Here is a 21,950-nt window from a genome sequence, read left to right on the forward strand (position 1 = left end):
AAGTTTTTCATATTTTGTTGGGCTTGTGGATTGACATTCCTCTTCAACTTGGGTGAAATCTTTTTTTTTTTCCTGATGCCCAGTTCTCCTACCTCACTGATGCCATTCTGATTGCTGCTTCTGTGATTGTGTGCGAGTGGAGTCTGGTTTGCAGTTTTACCTTTCTAGACTTTACTAACAGATATGTCTGTTTTAAGCCATTTTGGCAGTTTTTTATGTTTTTTACTGAGTAAGAATGATTTAAAAAGCATGTATCCTGTAGAGAGAGAAAATCCACTGCAGAATCTTGCTAAGTTTGTGATGTGTCTGTGCACTGTCCATTTAGACAAGCCTTGTCCTGTCTGTGAAAAGTATAAGTAAAAGTACCCTTTTATATATCATAGGAATGAACTAATTTTAAAAGGCTTAAACACTTGTGTTGAGATCCAGAGACCTGCATCTCCAAGCCTTCTCAAGAGGATAGACACAAAGCTAATAAAGGTTATAAATCAGCCTCTTTTTTGCCTTCTTATCACCCCTAGTTCCTTCCAGCCATAAAGATTATCCCAGTAAAGATGTTTTTCTTTCAGTAAAGTTCATTGGCGGTAGGACAGGAAGTCTTCAGTTGGTTTGAACATTTCTAAATTGTCCCTTCGAGTGATTAATGGGCCCCTTTTAGCCCGAGGTCAGGTAGTCTTTAGTTCAGTAACATTTCTTCATTGACAGAGGAGGGCTTCTTGTAGGGTTTCTCATTCCAGACTCCATTGTGTTGAGTCCATTTCTTCTTGTAGTTCTGTAGTGGATGTTGATTACATAGGCTCTCTAGGAACATGCTACAGGCTGGTGTGGACTAAGGGCTTCACCTATCCACCTCTGATCCTATTCTAGCTTAAGAAAATACTCTTTCTAGACCTCTTTTTGCCTGCTTATCACCCCTAGTTCATCTAGCAAGTCAGTAAAGGAGTCAGTCCTACTCCTTGTAGGCTATGGAACCAACCCAATTATTGACATCCATGCTGGTTCTGTTGCCAGTACCTGTGCTTTCAACACTGAATGTTTTCAGCAAAGGTCATTCCTTTGCTGGGTCCTGTGGTCAGAGGCTTGGTATTTAGGTTGACATTGGCTTATTTGGTGTCTAGATCAGAGTTTTTGTGTTTCAGTGCTTTGGGGCTGAGGGCACAGGCATTGACATTGGTGCTGATGCCATCTATTTCAGTTATAGTTTCAACTGATATAATCCTTTACTTTCAAATAAATCAGCTTGTTACTGTCCACTGCCAGACACCCTAGGATTATATTTTGTATGATGTATTAGATTTCTTTATGGAGTCATACTTTATAACATGAAATTTTTCTCTATTGTTTTTCCAATAAGTATATGTATTTTCTGTGATTTTACTCATAGGTATGTACTAGGCTAATGGCCCCGAGGCCTTTACAAGCCTAGCCATAGGATTTCCTTGGCATAGTGCCACCTGACCTTAGTTCCCAGTGCTTCTGTCGAGTAGAGCCACTGGAGTTATCCCTGGGGTGAATTTTCTGTTTCCCATCCACTCATCAAGATCTCTCTTGAAGAGGGTCAGCGAAGTGCTCTGCTTGACATGTATGGGAAGTCTGTTCCATAGCATGGGCAGTGTCTTGGTTATAAACCTGTCCCTCCAGCATGTTCTGTTTAATTGTGGTAATGAGGGTGAGGTCTCTGGAGTGTGTGGTACGGAGGGATTGGAATTTCTTTAGATGTAGACTAGACAGAAACTAGAACAGAAATTCCTAGAACTACGCAATAGAGTCAAAAAGCTAATAAAACAGGACAAATTCCAATACTACCAGTCTGCCCTAGACTCCTCTGAACACAGCCCCAAACAATTCTGGTCCTCCATAAACTCCATCCTCCACCCAGGTAAAGTCAGTAACCCTCCTCCTAACATCCCTCACTCCTCAGAAAATATTGCCACCTCATTCAACACACACTTCACACAAACCATACTATCACTAGCTAAACAACACAACCCCCCTCCCCTCCAACCCACACCTTCATCTCCCCACTGCCTTCTCTTTTTCTCCTGTACCTACCTCCAACATAAAAAAACTCTTAACTAAACTTAAACCCACCAAATTAGCAGCAGGCAACCTCCCAAGTGAATACCTACAAATCACAGCTGATGCTCTGGCCTACCCAGTATCCATCTTGATTAACCGATCTCTGTCAGAAAGTTATGTTCCCACACTGTGGAAAGTATCACATATAATTCCCCTCCACAAAGGCGGACCTTCCACAGAACTAACCAGTTACCACCCCATAGCTATTCTCTCTCCACTCTCCAAAATACTAGAGAGATGCATACACTCTCAGGTCTCAGTCTTCCTCCTTGCTAACAACCTCCTTTCCAATACTTAGTATGGTTTCCGACCAAACCATAGCACCACCACTGCCTTACTCTCCCTTACTGACACTATCCTTCAGCATAAAAACAATGGCTATCTCTCCTCTGCTACTTTCCTAGACCTATCTAAAGCAATTGACATGGCCCCACACAAACAACATATCTCTGTCCTCAATAACCTATCCTTCTCACAATTAGTCACCAACTGGTTTCAGAGTTACCTGTCTGACCGCCAACAATCCGTTGTATGGTAGAATGACATCTCTCCCCAACTACCTGTCTCCATAGGGGTTCCCCAAGAATCCATCCTTTGACCCCTACTCTTCTCTGTTTTCACAAATAATCTAGCCTCTGCCACCAGACATGGCACACTCATACAATACGCAGATGACTCGACCATCATCTGCTCAGCCCATTCCCTACCCAAACTGCAAAAAGTCGCACAGGAAGCCTTTTCCTCTGTTGAAACTTGGTTATCCGATGCCCAATTAATACTCAACCCAAACAAAACTAAACTACTTATCTTCCAACCCACCAAACATACTCAAAACAACTCTCACTTTTAACATCACAGCAAAAGACAACACCACTATATACCCAACTGAACACACAAAATTGCTAGGAGTGGAAATAGACAATAAACTAAAATTTGACATTCACATATCCATGACCATAAAAAAAGTCCACAAAAAACTAGGAGCGTTATACAAAAATAAGCATCTTCTCACCAAAGCAGCAAAGATTTCAATAGCAAATTCCCACCTTATCACCACCCTACTTTATGCCTCTCCAGTATATACCGTCCTAAGGCAATGTGATCTAAACAAGCTAGAGACCTGCTACAGCAAAACTGCCAAATTCGCCACAGGGGCATCCTACCATAGTCACCACTGTCGCCCACTTGCTGAACTGGGCTGGCTTGAACTCCCTCACCTCCTTTAATGGTATCAACTCTCACTCACCCACAAACTGGTAAACCATCCACTAAATGTCCCATCCCTCCAGAATCTACTCCAACCCTATCGAACCACCAGACCACTAAGATTCAGCAACAAAAATCACTTGCAGATCACTAAAGCCAATAACTCTGCTGGTGAAGCACTATTCTCTTGCACCATAGCCAACTTATGGAACTCCCTCCCACCCGCAATTACCTCCATACCATCATGCACCCACTTCAAAACTTTACTAAAAGCGCACCTAAAAACATGCTGGCTATGCCCTTGCAACTCCCACTCTAATATCACCCACCCCATCCAACCACTACATTTCTTTCCATTCCACTAACTACCTTGATTATAGCAACCTCAGATGCTCATAAGCGTAGTATTTATACAGCAGGAACGTCTTATTTTAACATTTGTTAATGTCTGTTATGTACTTCACAGATAAAGATTCTAATTGTCTACTGATGTACTATGTTCAACTGTAAATATGTTGTAAGTAGTTGCTATGTAAATTGTTTATTGCTATGTAATCCAATGTAACTGCTGTCTGTTTATTTTAACTGTGGAGCTTTTCTCCCCGGGCCTCCGCTGAAAATGGACCTACGTCCAGTTGGACACTCCCGGTCAACAAATATAAATAAATAAAATAAATAAATAAATGTAGCATTTCTAACAGAGCTGGGTCAGACATGGCTTTGTAAGTCAAGCAGTGATCGCCTCTAAGTAGACAATATGAGACCGAGAATAGTTGGAGTTTTTTGAGTCTGTCCATATAGAACAAGTGTTTAAGGCCTAGGATCCTCTTTGTGAGGTACTTTTGCAGCCGCTCCAGTTGTTGCAGGTGTCTAGTGAGGTACATGCCAAATGGGGCATTGTACTCGACTGGCCTAATGAGGGAAGAGTAGAGGGAGACAATGACCTCTTTCTTCCTGGATGCAAAACCCTTAGTAATGAGATGTACCACATAGAAGGACTTTCTGACCACAGTGGCAACATGGTGGTCAAAAGAGAGGTTGCTGTCAACCTGTGTTCCCAGATCCCTTATAACGCCTTCTGTATTCAGTGGACTACCATCGATGTGGTAATTCATGGAAACTCGGTTTTCCCCAAAGGGGATGACAACACATTTTTTGGCATTGAGCTTAAGGCCATGGTTCTGATACCAGTCGTTGGTCTCAGTGAGGCCATTTTGCAGGATGTCAACATCACTTGGGGAGTTAATAATAGCTTCCAACTTGCAATCATCTGTGAACTTTTTCAGCCTGAGTCCCTTCGTGTTGACCTAGACTTCATAGAAGTAGATACCAAACAGGAGAGGACCCAGGACCGAACCCTGGGGGACTCCACTCGTGACTAGTCAGCAGTCTGACTTGGAGTCAGCTATTTTCACACTGTGGGTTCTATCTGTGAGCAAGTTTGCAACCCACCTAGTGATATAGTGGGTTGATGCTTAGCTTAGTGAGTTTTTCTATGATTCCTGATTGGAGAATGGTGTCAAAAGCCTTGGTCAAATCAAGGTAGGCTGTATAAACCATCTTGCCTTCATACACAGCTCTGGTGACTGACTCAAAGAAGTTGACCAAGTTGAGCAGGCATGATCTACCCGTCAAAAAACCAAACTGTGTGGGATCCAGAGTTTGGAGATTCCCTATATCCTTGTTTATTAGGTCCATGATGATGCTTCCCATAGCTTTGCATATCAGGCTCGCCAGGCTAATGGGGCAATATTTCCCAGGATCTGTAGTCGCTCCTCTTTTGTGGAGAGGGATGACTGTAGCAGTGCACCATTCGGTAGGGACAAAGCCTGAGCTGAGGCTGTGATTGAGCAGAACCCACAGGTGAGGTGCCAGTTCACTCTGTAGTTCATGTAGAACACAGCCAGGGATATTGTCAGGTACCATAGGAGCTGTATTCTTGGCCTTGGACAGTGCTGTTTTAGTCTGTGCAGCAGTAATACTGGGTGCTTGGCAATCTACTGGTATTGTGATTGGTCCTTTGTGGTGGTGGGGGGGTAAAGTTGGGACTGAATTTGCCGGCCAGTATACTGGCAATATCTGTTGGCTTAGTATAGGAGGTACCATTGTGCAGTAGCTCAGAGCAAATCTGGGTATTGCTGTGGAAATTCTTTGCAGAACTATAGAAGGCCTTGTGGTTGTGTGTACTATTATTATTTCTTTTTTAAGATATTTCTTATGTAAAATATGATTTAAGTTTGTTTTATTTTGTGCATATTCCCTGGAGCTTGTATTGTATTATTTTGTACTCCATGTATGTTCTCTGGAGCTTTTTCTCCTCAGGCCTCCACTGAAAATTGGCTACCTGGCCCAGTGGACTTCTCAGCTAAACAAATGTCAATAAATAAATAGATAAATCTATTTTCATGGGACTGTGTCAGAGTCGTACCCCTGTTAATGCAGTTTGGCTTCGACCTGTCTAAGGGCTGTTTGGCGAACAGTGGAATGTTATTAAGGCTGATACTGTCACTGTATCTCTTGTTGCATAGGCCTGCATTGACGCAGTCTTCTCAGCACCCTTGAACATGCAATGTCTGACCTAATAGAGCTTCTCATCACTGTAACAAAGACCAGGAGATCTCTGATGAGACTTGTTACCTGACTCTGGGCTCAAATCTGCCTTGAGGGCTTCCTTGTTGAGGAGGCAGGCAAGAGGCAGCAAAAGACACATCAACTCCTGTAAGGAATTACCCAGAGAAAATTTCAGACTCAAGAGATGAAGTCAGGTCTTCTGTATCGCCCCGTTGATCCCAAGTTCACTGTGATCCTTCAAATGAAACAGAAGAAGAGGTCTGACCCATGCTGTCCCCATAGACATCAGAGAAGGTCTTATAAGAGGCTTTTCTGCCCCTTCCTTCCCATTGTGGGTGGCTACAGCAAAGATAAGATGGAAAGCATCATTGCTTCTGAGATTTGGGAAGCTCCAGGTGTCAAAAATCTTGACAGAATTTTATTTATTTAACACTTGTTTTCTGGGAAACTCCGTCTTGGAACAAAGCCAATTTTCACCAGAGGCCTGGGGAGAAGCACTAAAGATGCGTGTCTTTGTAACATGGGAGAAAACCGGAGCACCCGGTAGAAACCCACATGCAGGAAGGACATGCAGACTAAGCATATAAGGCACCCCAACCAAGAATTGAACTGGAGAACCTCTTGCTGTGAGGCAACAACACAACTGCTGCGGTACTGCGCTGTCCATTTTATCTTACCTCTCACCCAAAGACTGGGTGTGTTGATCGAAGAATCCTACTGTGGGATTACTGTGGTTGTGGTGGCAGTCCATAAGAGAGTTCCCACACCACAAAACCTGGTAGCTCATTTTCCAGATAAGAACTCCAGAGAGTTGTACAGCACTGAAAAGAAAGAGTCCATGCAGCCTCATGTTTCTATCTTACCAGCCACAAATGCTGCGATTCCACTGCAGTGTAACACAGGATGTCTAAGATATTGGAAAAAGTAGAGGACATGATGATACTCGACAAGCTGTATAATTGGACATCTACATTTATATACTGTGTCCAACCTCATTGTGCAGTTAGCCCAAAATGCTGCCAGTGGTGCTGTAAGGAGTGGGGATGGGTATTGGAGTGACAGTGTAATGCGATGGAGTGACAGTGTAATGCGATGCCTGGTTCCATCTTATGGAGCTCCAAGAAAACTTCAGGATGTCCTTGGAGCTCCAAGAAAACTTCAGGATGTCCTTCATTAGTACTACTTTCAGTGGCATCCATTTGTTCAGACCTCAGGTAAAAGTACAGCTGGAGTACAGGGAAAAAGATGGAGAAATCTAAGGGATGTTGGAATCAAATTCACTGCTCCTCACCATTTCTTCTCAGTAATACAAACCAGCCTACCGCAGAAATGGTGGTAGTGTGGTCAGCAGCCTCCAGATTGCCAGCTTGGAAACAACCAGTACAGCTACAGTGGTGTAGCACTTTGGGGTAACAACCAGTACAGCTGCAGTGATGTAGCAGTTTGGGATAAAATGGCAACATAGTGGTAGAGGATCAGGGAGCAATCAGAAATTCCATGACTTCCTGTCAAGGTCGTAACAGCAGTCTCTCCCGAGGTGTTGCTTTATAGGTTCATAAGTTCATAGGCAAGTACTAGGTTAGCTGCCTTGTAGGCCATTCTAAGCCTAGCCAATTTCCCTTTTAAGGTGGGGATCAAACCTTATACCTTCTATCTGTGAGGCAGACACCTTAACCATTATGCCAACCCCCAATCCTTAACTACTTTACTTTTGATGCCATTGAGGGTTGACTGCCCCTCTACTGGTCACCATGGTTCATAGGTAGGTACTAGGCTGTCGGCCCAAGGGCCTAAGTAAGCCTAGCTAACAAGGTTCCCTGGTTTACGCCACCCAAGAAAGTTATTTTCCTTTGCCACTGTTGAGCAGAGCCACAGAAGTGATCCCCGGGGTGTATTTCCTATTTCCCATCCACTCATCAAGAGCAATCACATGTGAACAGTGAGCACAGTATGTAATATTCATGGGCTACAACATCCTTTCCTTCACTACTCCCCAACTACTGTCCCTTCGTCTTCCCAATGTCTTACCCCGCCACAAGAGGGAAGCACTTTCTAGACCTACTCAAAGTAGAGCCATCCATGAGGTCTCAGCAGAGTAGAGAGGGTCTGGATTTTACTTCATATTATTGAAAACTAAGGATCTTATACCTATTCTTGAATGGAAGGGCCCCAAGCCCATTGCAGACATATGCAGCATAAGCCAGTTTGTTCCCAGACAGAAGTTCTAAATGGTGACAGTGTGGTTGGTCCTCCCCTGTCTGTGAAAAGGATATTTGATGTGCCCTTTATATCTCCAAGACACATACCTGCAAATCAAGACAGTCAAGGAGGTTACCCTGATTACAGGTGGGGCCTGGTCCCTTAATGGTCTCCAGGACAGCATGCCTAGTAACCCAGCTCTGACTTTCAGACTATCCTAGCTCACAGGAGTTTCAGAAACTATAGGGGGTGGTAACAGTATACTGAAGGCTGGAGGGTTGGAAAACCTTCCCTTATTTGGATGATTGAGTCCTCATTCCTCAACCATAAAAAAAACTAACTGCTGCCAGGAATTCCTTAACATTTCTTTTCTAGTCCTTGGAATTATCATGATTTTCACAAACTCCCAGCTGAAGCCCTCTTAATGTCTGAAGTTCATACGATGCCTGCTAGAAACCCACACTTGGATACCTAGGCTCCCTTGGAAAAAGATTCCCTTTTTCTGGTTCAAATGGTGTCAGGCCTTCTTCAGTCTTCTACAGTTACAGTAGTCTTGTGCCTTAGTGCTCTGGGGGCTAATAACTGCCATAATCTTACATCATGTTTAGGTTCAACAGAAAACCTTGCAGACTCATTAAAACCAGTCTTCAGACTTTACCCAGTAAGATTAGAATTTCCAAAGCATGATGGAGGTACCCAGCTTGGGATTTGCTGACACCAGCTTGTCCCTGAGCAGCTCTCTGCAGGCAACATTCACCATATATGCTTCAGCCATAGGACAGGTGCCACTGTCAAGAGTGGACCCATGTAATGTAAAGTGCAGTTTGCATGTTAGTGTCTTACAGATGAGTGATCTTTTGGATGCAGTACACCAAAGGGTGGGGAAGAATCCATTCCTTCTCCCCTTGTTAAGAAGATGTTAGACTTTGGGAGTAGGCAGTGTCTCCATTGCATATTCTGACATCTTCCCACATTCCTGGAGAAGCCAACTCAAGAGCGAAACAGATTAGCAATTGCTTGCTGTTTCCTCATGAGGTTGTCTCTTGCCTGGTTGATGGCGAGATCTCTTTATATACTGTGGAGAGTCCTCACTGCTGTTCTGCGCAAGCTTGATCTTTGCCAAATGGAAAGACTTCTCCATGATTTTCCCTTCTATCAGTGGAACAGGGATGCCTTAGTCCATTTAGATGTCTTTAACAGCTTTCCCCATTTCCAAGTTCCTGCAGAAACTGCAGTGGAAAGAAGTCAGGGTCATTTTCATAGCTTCATTTTTGCCCTTTCCAAGTATGCTATGGCCTCATCTCCTGGAGAAACCTCTTGGGTTGAGATCACCCAGGATCTTTCTCTGTCACCCGTCCTGCAAGCATCATTTAGATTTTCATGACCTAAGATCAACTGTTTGGTACTCTTAAGTTCTAATGATGGCAGCATGGTCTGTGTCCTTGTAAAGTTTCTACGCAGAAGCCCAATACTAGGAAAGCGTACAAAGATAAAATTGGCTCTTCTTGTGGTTTGGGTGTTGGATGATGTATGAATCCTTTGGTTGCTCCAGATCCACCAGTCCGGGATTATCTCCTTCACGTTCTTTACTCAGAGGAGAGGTTCTTATGTACTATGATTCACTTAGCATCCATCTTGCAATTTCATTTAGGTTGCCAGAATTTCTCTTTAGTCTCTCTTAAGGTGTATAATACTTTTCTCGAGAAGCCTTCCTCCTGTAGACTTCTGATTAGAGATCCTGTTCCACAGTGGGGTCAGTTTTGTGCTGGAGCAGTTTACTCAGCCTCCTTTTGAAGTTACCTTCAGAGCAGAGTTGAAGTTCTTTTCTGGAAAAGCATTTCCTCATGTCAGTGCAGAGGAATAAAGCTCTGACTTGTAAATGAGCTACTTCTTGAGCGAAAGGTACAGGGTTTGAATCTTTCCACTTTAATTTACTTACATTGTGACCTTGAGCAAGTCGCTACGTAGACAGTACTTTAGGGCAATTGGGTATTTGGGAATTGAGGTTGGGCTCCTTAATGGTCTCCTGTACTGCATGCCTAGTAGTTACCTATGAATCTGGCAGGCTGAACTTCAGGCTTTTTGTATTAACCCACCATAACTTGTTTCATAAAAACAGGGGTGTAGTGTGATGAAGTAATTCTCAGAGACTACTGAACTAAATATAAATCAAACAGTAAGTTTTCCAGTAGCTTTTCTGGATCATTCTGACAAGGGAGAATACCTGCTTCAGTGTTTAGATGTTCACAGGTAGCTGCTGTTTTTCCTCCATTGGACTAAGGATTAGGAAAGATGTGCAGCAGTTTGTCTCCTTTACTGTAACATATTAATATGAAAGTCTCTAAAGCAACTTTGTCAGAAAGGTTTCTGAGCGTATTACGTTTGTTTATCTGAAGTATGGAAAATCCTTAGTAGGAGAATCTAAAGTTCATTACGCAAGAGCAGTAGCCACCTGTCGGGCCTTTCCATAATGTATCTTATTAGATATGTATCATATTAGTAAAAAAAAAAACTAGACACTCATAAAGTCAAAATTTATTTTGAGAGAAAAATTGCCATGGATTCAAGATACATAATATTTTTCCATCAGCTATATTACCGGCTGGCAAAACCCAGATATGCTATGCTCCTAGAATAGTCCAAAAATATACAAAAATCACTGAACCCACAGGCAATTTGCTGTAAGAGACAGGAAGAGTGTTCAGTGCACCCCTCTCCCCCTCTCCTAAAGGAGTAACTTCCCAGCCCAGCGTAGCCTCCCAGACATCCTCAAAATCGGTGAAAGCTACTCTCTGAAAGCTAAAAACACACAGCACGGGACGGATGGGATCCCGGCCGTGTGCTCCCAGAAGCTAAATGAAATTAAACCGCACATAATAAGGCTGCTGTTTAATCTCAGTCCACAGGATCGGACCCAGGGTTGCGAGTAGGACTGACCAGCCAATGTGGTCCCACTCCCCCCTGGCGGTGCCCCAACGGACTTAAAAATTACTATCTAGTGCAGCTATGGAGAGGATCAAAAAAGTCTAGTCTAGAAAGCTAATATAGGGGACTTGCAAGACATTGGACCCGACCAGTTTGATACAAAAAAGAATTGGCAGGATCTTTGCAGCACGAACACGAGTTTGAGCTTCTTGAAGGAAACACAGTCACCAGGCCATTTGAATAGGGAAAGGCGATTCATACAGCCTGCCTTGACCTTGCAGCACTTTTCGACACTTGCAAACACTCGGGTGAAAATCTAAAAACTTTACCAGCTTAAATGTAAACCCATATGTCACTGCATTATACCCAACGGTAACAGTAAGGACAGTGCTGGACAGGGTTAGAGTTGCTGGCGCTATGTAGGACTCCAAGGTCCCTCACCCGTGGTGTCCCATTGGTGTCCCCTCCTTTCGCATCTACTTTCGGCATCGCTCGGCCAGCATTGAAAGTTTGTACAGGACAAGGGCTGTGCTTTACACAAAGGCGACGCATCAAAACTGTCGCCCAGCAGGGAAGGCCATCGAACCACGGATATGATTCCATGAGCCATGTGCTGGGACAAATGGCGCCTGCCAGAGGATAGGCCTGAAGTTAAGCGACCAAAAATGTATAACAAATATACTCCATCAAAAACAGAGCAGGAAGCTCCCATATAGGTGGCGAATTCTAAACACAGAAGGCCTTTCATGGGGACCGGGGGACCCGCTGTGACCAGGCTAGCCTTTTCACATTGCCCAATTGAAAGTAAAGGTAGTTTTCTAGAGACCTTCTACATTTGGTCATGTGATCCTTTACAATCCAGATCAGATCTAAGCTAAGGTCATTGTTCCTGATGTCTTCATGTCAACATCTACAGCACATTACAATGCCCTAAAGGATCGTCAAAAGGATAAGGACTCAAAATCCAAAGAGACCACATGCCAGATTGAAAACTACAGGGACATTCATTCAGATATGCGCAGATTGCTCAAACTACAGCTCTATGACATACACATACCATCTGCTCAGGTTAATGGATTACATGACAATGCTCAAAATCCAACCCACCAAATGCACCACAAGCCACACTCAAAATCCAAAAACTTAAAAATAGGAGAGCCAGTGGGATAATAGATACCGGAGATACCTAGGGCGTGGGAATAAAAAATTTCCATGTGAAGAACACTATGCTGTGGAATAAAATCGAGACATGTGGACCTGTGGATGACCTCGCGAGGTCTGTTCATCAGAAATCTTGACCTGCTGATCAGAGATCGTGGGTTTACCCATAGGGCACAACTGTTTTTTTGCTGGACAGGCTGGCAACAAACAAATGGGCATTAGGCTTTTATAAATGCTTTAGTGAAAGTAGCAGTTCACAGGTTTTAGGCTGGCTATCTGTTAATGATATTTATGCTGCTGATAATTGTGCTTCTGTAGGCAACTTTCTGAAGCATTACATGCTGGATGTAATCTTTATGTCTTGTGGCATTTGGGGCTACTTTTTCCAATTTCCTGCCTCATAAGTCCACCTAGGTTGACTGCTGAGATCTCGGTTCTAATTATAGAGAAGGATGGACCGATCCATGACAGATAGGAAAACTGCGTACTTACTGTAATGAGAGAGCTGAATTGTCATGGTTCATGGTCCTCTACAATCCCACCCATCATCCCCCTACCTGGAAGATGCAGGAGTATGGATGTGGGTATGGTAATGAACATTAACTGAATGTGCTCAGGAATATTGGTATTGGTGCTAAAGACACTAAGCTGGCGAATGATGGTAGAATGCTAGGCATTACATATTAAGTAAGGGGGAGGAGTTTTTGACTATTTGTACTGTTGCTAAGATGACTGAGCTAGTAACTGGTGGTGACTTCCCAGGTATTAGGTATTGTTGTAACAGGAAAGCATCCATAGTTGAAGCCTGTTTGTATTGGTGCTGAGGTGACTGAGATGCTGAGTGATGATGGCATGGTGGATATGATGTAACTGAGCTGGTAAGCGATGGGAGTATGCTAGCTGTTGGGTATTATGTAAGGGGGAGGAGTTAAAGCCCAGGAAGGTTTGTATTGCTGCTGACGTGATTCTGCTTACACTAGGGCTACAGCCCTAAAAGTAGAGGAAGGTGAACCACAGCCGTGCAGGTAAGTCCTTAAACTTGTTTCTATGTTGATCTGAATACAGTGATTTAAGTATTGGATTATAAATCCATATAATTTGCTTCTCTATACAAATGAATGCCCTTGTGTCTTACTACTAATTATACTGTACAGAGATTATGTTTTACTGATACTGAATGAACAAAACTTATTTTTCTGGTTGTTAACCCACTCTTAAGATTGAGTTTTTACAAATCTGACACTGAACAGGAAGAAAGTAGTAGTTATTAACTTTGGCAAATTAACATCTAGTGCAACTGAACATTTTAACATAGCTGGTTACATTCCTGTTGAAACCATTTATGTTCATCAGTGTGCATAATTAATGAAGAGCAAATACATTTTGTGTGTTTTCAGGTGCCAAACAGCTTTGAAGATGTTGCTGTTGAGTTTTCAAGTGAGGAATGGAAGATGCTGAGTGAACATGACAAAGATCTACACAGGGAGGTGATGGTATGCAACTATGAGAACATGATTTCTTTAGGTAAGGGGATCTCGGAAGTCATCCTTATTGACTGAAATTCAATTATTATACATATTTATTTACAATAAGAATTGTTTCAATAACATGATAATATAGTGCACTAATTTACAACACTACGTGGGAGTGTAGTAATCTTCTTAGAAGTGCATCCTTATCCTGAGGATTGCACTTACATGTAATAATAGTGATATTACATGAGTTGACAGTATTACATGTTAGAAGAATCTGTATCCAAGTGTTGATTCCTGTCTGAATATTAATGTGTGGTGTGCTAAGTAGAGCTTCTCCAGTTCCTTCAGGGTGTTTATCTAATATTTCTGGGGTTTTGTTACGTTTTAATTCATAATTGCACTGAAACCCATTTTTTGGAATTCCAGACATAAGCCAATCTCCATTTTGACAATAGTAATACAAAACAGATAACTAGTGGTAGCTGTGTACCCAGCAGTGATCTTCATTGTATCAACTGTATTATTGCTTTAAATGCTTAAATGCAGGGCCCACATCATCTTGACACTGTATTAACCACAACAAAAACTCTATTTTCCTACATTTTATCATTTAAAAATATTTTTCTGTGAAAATAAAATTAATTTGGGTAAAATATTGTATTTTGTAATTTTCTCCTGATTTAAATTAACTGAACTAATAATCATAATTTGAACTATGGAGACTGAAAAACAAAAAAACAAAACACTCCACAGAATGTAGAAACAAACTTATAACAAAAAGCATGCACTGGAAGACAGCAGAAATACCACAAGTAAAATAATTTGTATTTATTCACAGAGATTAAGTGCTTTCATCCAAAGACTTCGTCAGAATAAAAAGTGCAGTAAAAACTACATTTAAGTGCACAAATAGAAAATTAACAATTAAAGGCTTGACCAATCAGCTAACAGTTCCAATTCAGTCTACAAAACACATTTAATTAATGACAAACCTGCCAGTTTTAAAAAATATGCTATTCTAAAAAGCACTTTATACAAATGTTTTCATTAATACCAGGGTATTCTCTTTTAAGAATTTTATTCTTGTAATTACCTCCCCTCAAATCCTTTAGAACTGATTCTAGGATAGAAAAATAAAACTTTTTAAAAGGCTTACATACAGTAGAATGCTTGAATTGTGCATTATTCAAATCGTTTTTCTGTACAACATATAAATGTTCCTTTATTCTAGCAATTAACTTTCTTGTTATTATTCCTATATAGAAGGAGTGACAACAGAAACATATAGCAATATACACTATGGCTGTGATGTTACCATCAAAGTGTCCTTCTATTTTAATGATTCTGTCCATGTGGGGCAGCTTGTAACTGCAGGTATTACAAAACCCACATTTAAACATTCCTAGACTTTTGTCAGTCTGAATAAAACTAACACACGCATAATCTGTCTCTAGAAACTGCTTAATGGAGGTAGCTTTTTTAACCTGAAAACTTAGTTCACCTATTTTCTGACTTAGTTCAAAATTCCCTTCAAGAATATTCCAGTTATTATGCAGTATTCTCCTGGTGTTATTTATATAATTCATGCCATCATTCTTATCTGAGTCATTCTTACTAGTCAGCCCTGCATGTAATATGGGAGGAAAAACAGTTTCTATTTTAGATGAAATCTCTTCTGCTGTCCTTAGGAGTTCACTCCTATCATAGCCTCTGTTTACAAATAACCTAATGACGTCTTCAAGACATCACTTTGATTGTAACAGCACAGGAATAAAATAAATTGCTATATGCCCTTGTTGCTCCTTCTATATAGGAATGACACGAAGTATTAGAATAAAGGAACGCTTATATGCTATATAGAAAAAAGATATGACTAATGCACTATTCAAACATTCCACTGTATGTAAGCCTTTTAAAAAGTTACATTTTTCCGTCTTAGAGTCAATTCCAAAAGATTTGAGGGGGGGGGGTAAGAAAAGTAAAATTCTTAAAAGAGAAACTTTCTGGCAAGTTACGATGCAAGCAGACAAATACCCTGGTATTAATGAAAGCATTTGTATAAAGTGCTTTTTAGAATAGCATCTTTGTTAATACTGACTGGTTCATATACAAAATTGTCATTATTTAAATGCATATTTTAGACTGAATTGAAACTATTAGTTGATTGGTCAAGCATTTAGTTGTTAATTTTCTATTGGTGTACTTAAATGTGTTTTTACTGCACTTTTTATTCAGATGAATTCTTTGGATGAAAGTGCTTAATTTGTGTGAATAAATATTAATTATTTTACTCATGGTATTTCTGCTGCCTTGCAGTGAAAGTTTTTTTGTTATAACTATGGAGACTATGTGTGGTAATTTATGTGTAGATTCCCTTCCATTCCTTTTGTAATATATGGAATTTATAACTGTAAACTTTATAACTTGCATGTCATGTAGTACAGATTCATGCAATCATATGCTAATGACTAAGTCACGGGGATTTGCATGTCATGTGGTACAGATTCACGCATTCATATGCTAATGACTAAGTTACAGAGAGTTGCATGTCATGTGGTATAGATTCATACATTCATATTTTAATGACCAAGTCACAGGGAGTTGCATGTCATGTGGTGCAGATTTATACATTCATATGCTAATGACTAAGTTGCAGGGGAGTTCCTTTCAGCATTTCGAATGTTGAAAATGACAAATTTAATTTAATCGAACTGAAATGTTCGAAGTCTCAGAAGAGCGAACTAATGGAACATCAAATTTTTTTCCCAGGGAAAGAAATCTGTGGTCCATCGTCGGAATTTGCTATTTCCTCCACTGTGGTACGGTCTCAGAGTTGGTATATTTAAGTAGGGGGGTGTGCAGGGCACAGCCCCCCACGTTGGCTAGTGTGGGGGTCGAAGCCCCCCACTTCTGTCAGTGTTTAAAGTATTAAAAAAAAAATTTTTTTTGCACAGAACACCGATTTTTTTCCCTGGGAAAGAAGTCAATGTTCTGTCAGTTCGCTGTTTTGAGATTTCGAACATTTCAGTTCGATTAAGTTGCATTTGGCATTTTCAGCATTCGATATGCTGATATAGACCCGTTACAGGGAGTTGCATGTCATGTGGCACAGAGAAATGCATTGTTTATTATCTCTGTCAGATTAAACGCTTCATGGAGGCTGGTGCTCATCTGGAGTGTGTATGTTGCCCTGCAGAGTATCCTGATAAACATCTGCATATTCCATGGTATTACAGTGGGGAAATGTATTTGTTAAATGAATAAATCTATTTAATGTAAAGCTTTTATCTGTTTGGAAATACAGAAGAATTTAAGTCACACTTAGAATAATGCTCCATTTTCAACTACCAGGAATTATGTTGCTGCAGTTCAGTTTGTAAAAAAAAACTGTAAATTTGTATGCAGAGATTTGATGTGTTTCTCACTATGATCTCAGAGCAGGGAAGGTTGAAAAGGTACCCTGTGCCACACTACATTTCACTAGTGTAGCCTTGAAGATATTTAAGTCTTATTTTTTTCTTGAAGAAGTGAAAGAAAAAATAGCAGCACTTAAGAGTACAGTTCAGAACTTTTTGCAAGCCTTAAAATAATTTACTATTTGTTCTTTACTAAGGGCACAAGATCTGAAAATGACTGTCATTCTGTATGTTACTAAACTGAGGAATCAAGACTACAAATTTGGTGATTTGCATGATTCATGAATAAGTAGCATAAAATAATGATCAAACCAGAAGCAGTCCTCATCAAAAGCTATGAAAGTGTGCAGAATGAGTGAAATAACTAGTGTACAGTTTAAAGAATTAGCTAGAAAATGAATGCATAAATGATAAATATGAGTCAACAAAACACAAACAGTAAAGGTTATGCAAAAGAACCCATTTTACAGAGTACTTAACAGTAATAGAAACAGTAAAGATAGCCGTAAGGTACAGAGTTAATATTATGCAGTTGAAATTCATACCTTATATATACTGCTTGTAGAGAAAGGCATGAAAGGAAGCATTGTCTTGCTACTAATCAGTTTTTTATTTATTTTTCTTGCTATGAAGAACCATTATTCAGGTATACTGAGAAAAAACAGCGAAAGTCCACACTGTAATAATCCACAAAAAGTAACGTCCGCTGTACTGTGTGCTAGAATCCACTGAGACAACTGAATACTCCAAAAAGGAATTTTATTAACCACAATACTTTAAAAATAACAAAATGTTAAGCGCTTTCATCTAATTCAATAGACTTCATCAGAACTAAGCGCTTTCATCTAATTCAGTAGACTGATGAAGTCTATTGAATTAGATGAAAGCACTTAACATTTTGTTATTTTTAAAATATTGTGGTTAATAAAATTCCTTTTTGGACTATTCAGTTGTCTCAGTGGATTCTAGCACACAGTACAGCAGACGTTACTTTTTGTGGATTATTACATTATTCAGGTATACATAAAAAGAACGACTATATCCTCAATAGAATTTGCGTGATGTTGGACAGACGTAAGAAAATGCATTGCATTAACATTTAACTGTGATAGATGCTATTAAAATAAACATGTATACTACAGTGAAGTCTGAAAATGTATCAGATGCTCAGACAATAGTGCAAGTCACATTTTTGCCGAGAAATTAACAAGACAATGACAATAAGCAAAAATGTTGCATGTAAATGATAACTAATCCTAAACACGTTTCCTTTTCCAGTGTATTTTCCCTGCTTAAAAACTGAATAGTGCACGACAAAGAAAAAAATGTAGTAAATGTAATACACAAACGTTCGCTTAAAAATGCATTCTCAAGGAAATTAAAAAATCCACACATATATACCTTATATACAAAATTCATTTAATCCAATTAAATAAACCTAATTAATCAATGATGTAAACCTCTGCTTCAGTACAGGCTTAAAGGGACAGAACTCATTTCGCCTCACAGCAAGACGCTGTCCGGTTTGATTCACAGCTAGAGCGTCTTCTGCATGGAGACATGCATGAATGGGCATACCTTCGTTGAAGGTTGTGCGTCAGGGCTGGTAACTCGGTACGTAAAAATCAACTACCAATCATTAGTGGACCGGAGTTCCGCTGTAGAGACCCCTAACCGGGAAAAGCCGAAAGACACAAACATTAACAACATTGAACCTACTAATGTATTCATACTCATATACTTCTGTCCTATTTACAATATCACCTCTCCTAACACTTTCACAAATTACTTGTAACACTATGAACTTAAAATTATGCATAGCATCATTAATGCTTTACCAAGGCATTTGAAGTACTTAATCTCCTGATATTGTATGGATGTTGTGCAATCCTATCTCATAGCCTGCTATTCATCTTACCTACATGAAGTGATGTACAGGCTATACATTTAGCCAACTAAACTAAGTTCATGCTCTCACTGTTACCATGATAAAAAAAAACTCATATTTGTATTGTGTAACCTGATGTATAAAGCAACAGGTTACATCAATATAGTTCACTCCTTGCAGTTCATACAGGGGCAAGGTACTCTTTAATGTTTGTGAATCCATACTCCTAGTATGAGTTATTGGTAATATTGACAATATGTAACATAATTGTTTCTTCAAACTATGGTTATTCCTTAAAATTGCCCTAGGAGTTATACCAACACTCTGTTTAATATTAGGTTATATTGTTAGAATTGACCAGTTCTGTTTTATAATATATAATTTGTCTAATATTGGAATACGTCATAATGTGTGGAAGAGAGTCATTACTAATATCAACAGTTTTCCTAAACACCATATTACAGGTGAGGTATGGAAACATTGTAGCTTTATGATGTTGTTTAACCTCATCAAATGCATTACTGATTTCTGCATCACTATACCCTCATTTAAAAAATCATTAAACATTTCCTTGGCTTTTATCTCAAAGGTTGTATCATCAAATGTCAACCTGAACAATCTACAAAATTGCCCCTTTAAAATGTTTTAAAAATATGACATGGGTGCATATTTTGCTGTTGTAAGTAGCTATTATTCCTAGTGTCTTTCTTATGTATTTATTAGTCGCAAGAAATCCCAACTCACCCCAATATAAGTAAATGTCTAAAAAGTTAATAGTGTTACATGAATATTTCAAGTCAAATTCCAAAAAGTAGTGCTTGCAATAAGATACCCAGAAAAATGTTTAAGATAGTCTTCATGGTAACTGCAGATCCTAAATATGTCATCCACAAATCAAGCATAATATAATACAAGCTGAGATAACTTATTATTACAAAAGATATATTTGTGTTCCCAGTCATACATAACCAAATTGACATATGTGTTGGCTATATGAGTACCTATAGCCACACCATTTCCCTGTAAATAAATATCATTGCTGTAAATATCATTGCTGTAACAACAAAGATTATTTTCAGGCACTAATTCCAATAAGGAACAAATGGTATTAATAAATCTGTTACTAATAGAGGACACTCCCACATCAGTAAGATTTGAGGTAAAGAGAGACCTCGCATCTAATGCTACAAAAATAAAAAGATGAATTTTTTGTAGATTCGTGCCAATTAATGAATTTCATAACAAAATCCCTTGTGTCAGTTAATACATGGTCCAGTATCCCCTAAATAGGATCTCAAAATCTGTTCTAAATAAATAGATATAGGTTCTGTTGTCCATCCTTGTTCTGATACAGTAGGACATAACAGTGGAGTAAATAACTTTTTATGTACTTTCGGGAGACCATATATAGTTGGCATCCACGGCTGTCCCACAGTAAAAAAACAAATTCAAAAAGTTCAGGTGTAATATAAGAGTTCAAGTACATGTCATGTACACCTAATTTAATTTTTGAAGTGACAAATTCTACTTCATTCTTATTTAAAGTAGTGTATGTAGAAACATCACATAAATATGATTGCATTATGAGTGAAATGTTAAGTGTTTATCACTACTACTGCACCGTCCTTGTTGTCATACTATAATATTCTTATTAGATTTTATGAATTAGGAGCTTGGGAATGTGCTTTATTAAAATTATCAAATGTACCTTTGCAATTCTTCTGATAAAACAAACAACAGAAATCAGTCACGTATATTATGAAAAGCTAAAACCAAGTGGTAGGTAGATAGGCATAAATGTACTCAGTGTTCTCAAAGTACCTGTAACATTAGTACTATAGACAGGGAACAATTATATTCAAAGCTACTTTCCTGTCAAATGAATGACACTCAGTTAATGTCTCTACAATGCCCACCTTCTGTGAAGGTAAGCTCATACTCAAGCCATAGCTGGAGATATTATATACGAGAACTTAAGTGTTGCTCTCCGACCTCGTCATGCTGAGTGTCTACATCTTCTTGCGATTCTTCCCTCTCACTTGCATCTTCGATGTTCGTGAAGTCCTGTGAAAAGAAAATTGTTGTATATGTGCTGGAAGAGGAGGAAAGTGCTTAGAAACCTGTGTTTCAGCCGATGCCATATCTGAAAGTGGAAGCACTGATGGAATTGACTTCATTTCTGAAACTTTGTCAAACTGTATTTTTAAAATTGTAGTCATTGGGCCAACTGAAAATATGCCCATTCAAAAAAATCAGTGTGGTCATGTATCAACTTACGCTTTTTGTTGGAATCTGTCTCCTTTCAAAAACCGAGAGACTATCTAAAGTCTCACGAAATTATTTACCATGAGCATGGAATAAGGAGTCAGTCGTAATTTCCTTATACAATTTCTCAGTCTCCTTAAACAGTTCTGTTTCAATAGGCTAAAAAATATATTTATTAGAAGCATATAATCAGAACTTAACTTCAGATTCTGTTGTTGCCATTTCTTTAAAAGTTCAGGATAATGAGACCCATAGGTCAGCATCTTTAGAATTTGTAGACCACAAGGCACTATATTTTCTTTCAAATACATTTCAAAGTAAAGTATAATAATACATATTAAAAAAGCTTCTTCTGTTCTGTCTTAGTCAAGCAAGTTAAGTTCCTCACTACATACAGTGATGGGGCTGAATGTAATCTCATGAGACTTTCTTCAGGAATTTGTGTCCCTTCCTCTTGCTTCATTTGATTTCATGTTTTAAAGTTTCTGACCAGAAAAACACCCATAGCAAGGTACCCATAATTCTTTTGTTCATTTCATATCCATTGAGATCATAAAGCTATTCGGTCTCCAAATTCACAACTGTTGTACTGTGAACTATCACTTGTGCTGCACCCTTTCCCTCTACTTAGGTATAAGCCTATTAAGGCTTTGGGATTCCATAGCTCTATAATTTTGTACCCAGAGGTGAATAACAATGACCGCTTAGAACAATCTCACTTAATTACTGAGTTTCGTTAGCCAGGTCAAGGGATGTACTGACTGA

The 21,950-nt window shown here is 39.5% G+C and overlaps 1 protein-coding gene across 1 annotated transcript in view; it reads left to right on the forward strand.

Annotated features, from left to right (window-relative positions):
- Positions 1-21,950, forward strand: part of LOC122798771 (zinc finger protein 271-like) — a 255,262-nt gene that overhangs the window by 46,798 nt on the left and 186,514 nt on the right. The window contains exon 2 of the mRNA XM_044067882.1: positions 13,539-13,665. Coding sequence (XP_043923817.1) covers positions 13,539-13,665 — 127 coding nt within the window. The remainder of the gene's footprint in view (positions 1-13,538; positions 13,666-21,950) is intronic.

Source organism: Protopterus annectens, chromosome 3.part1 (genome assembly GCF_019279795.1).
Source record: "Protopterus annectens isolate FY-2018-M chromosome 3.part1, PAN1.0, whole genome shotgun sequence".
NCBI classification, from domain to species: domain Eukaryota; kingdom Metazoa; phylum Chordata; order Ceratodontiformes; family Protopteridae; genus Protopterus; species Protopterus annectens.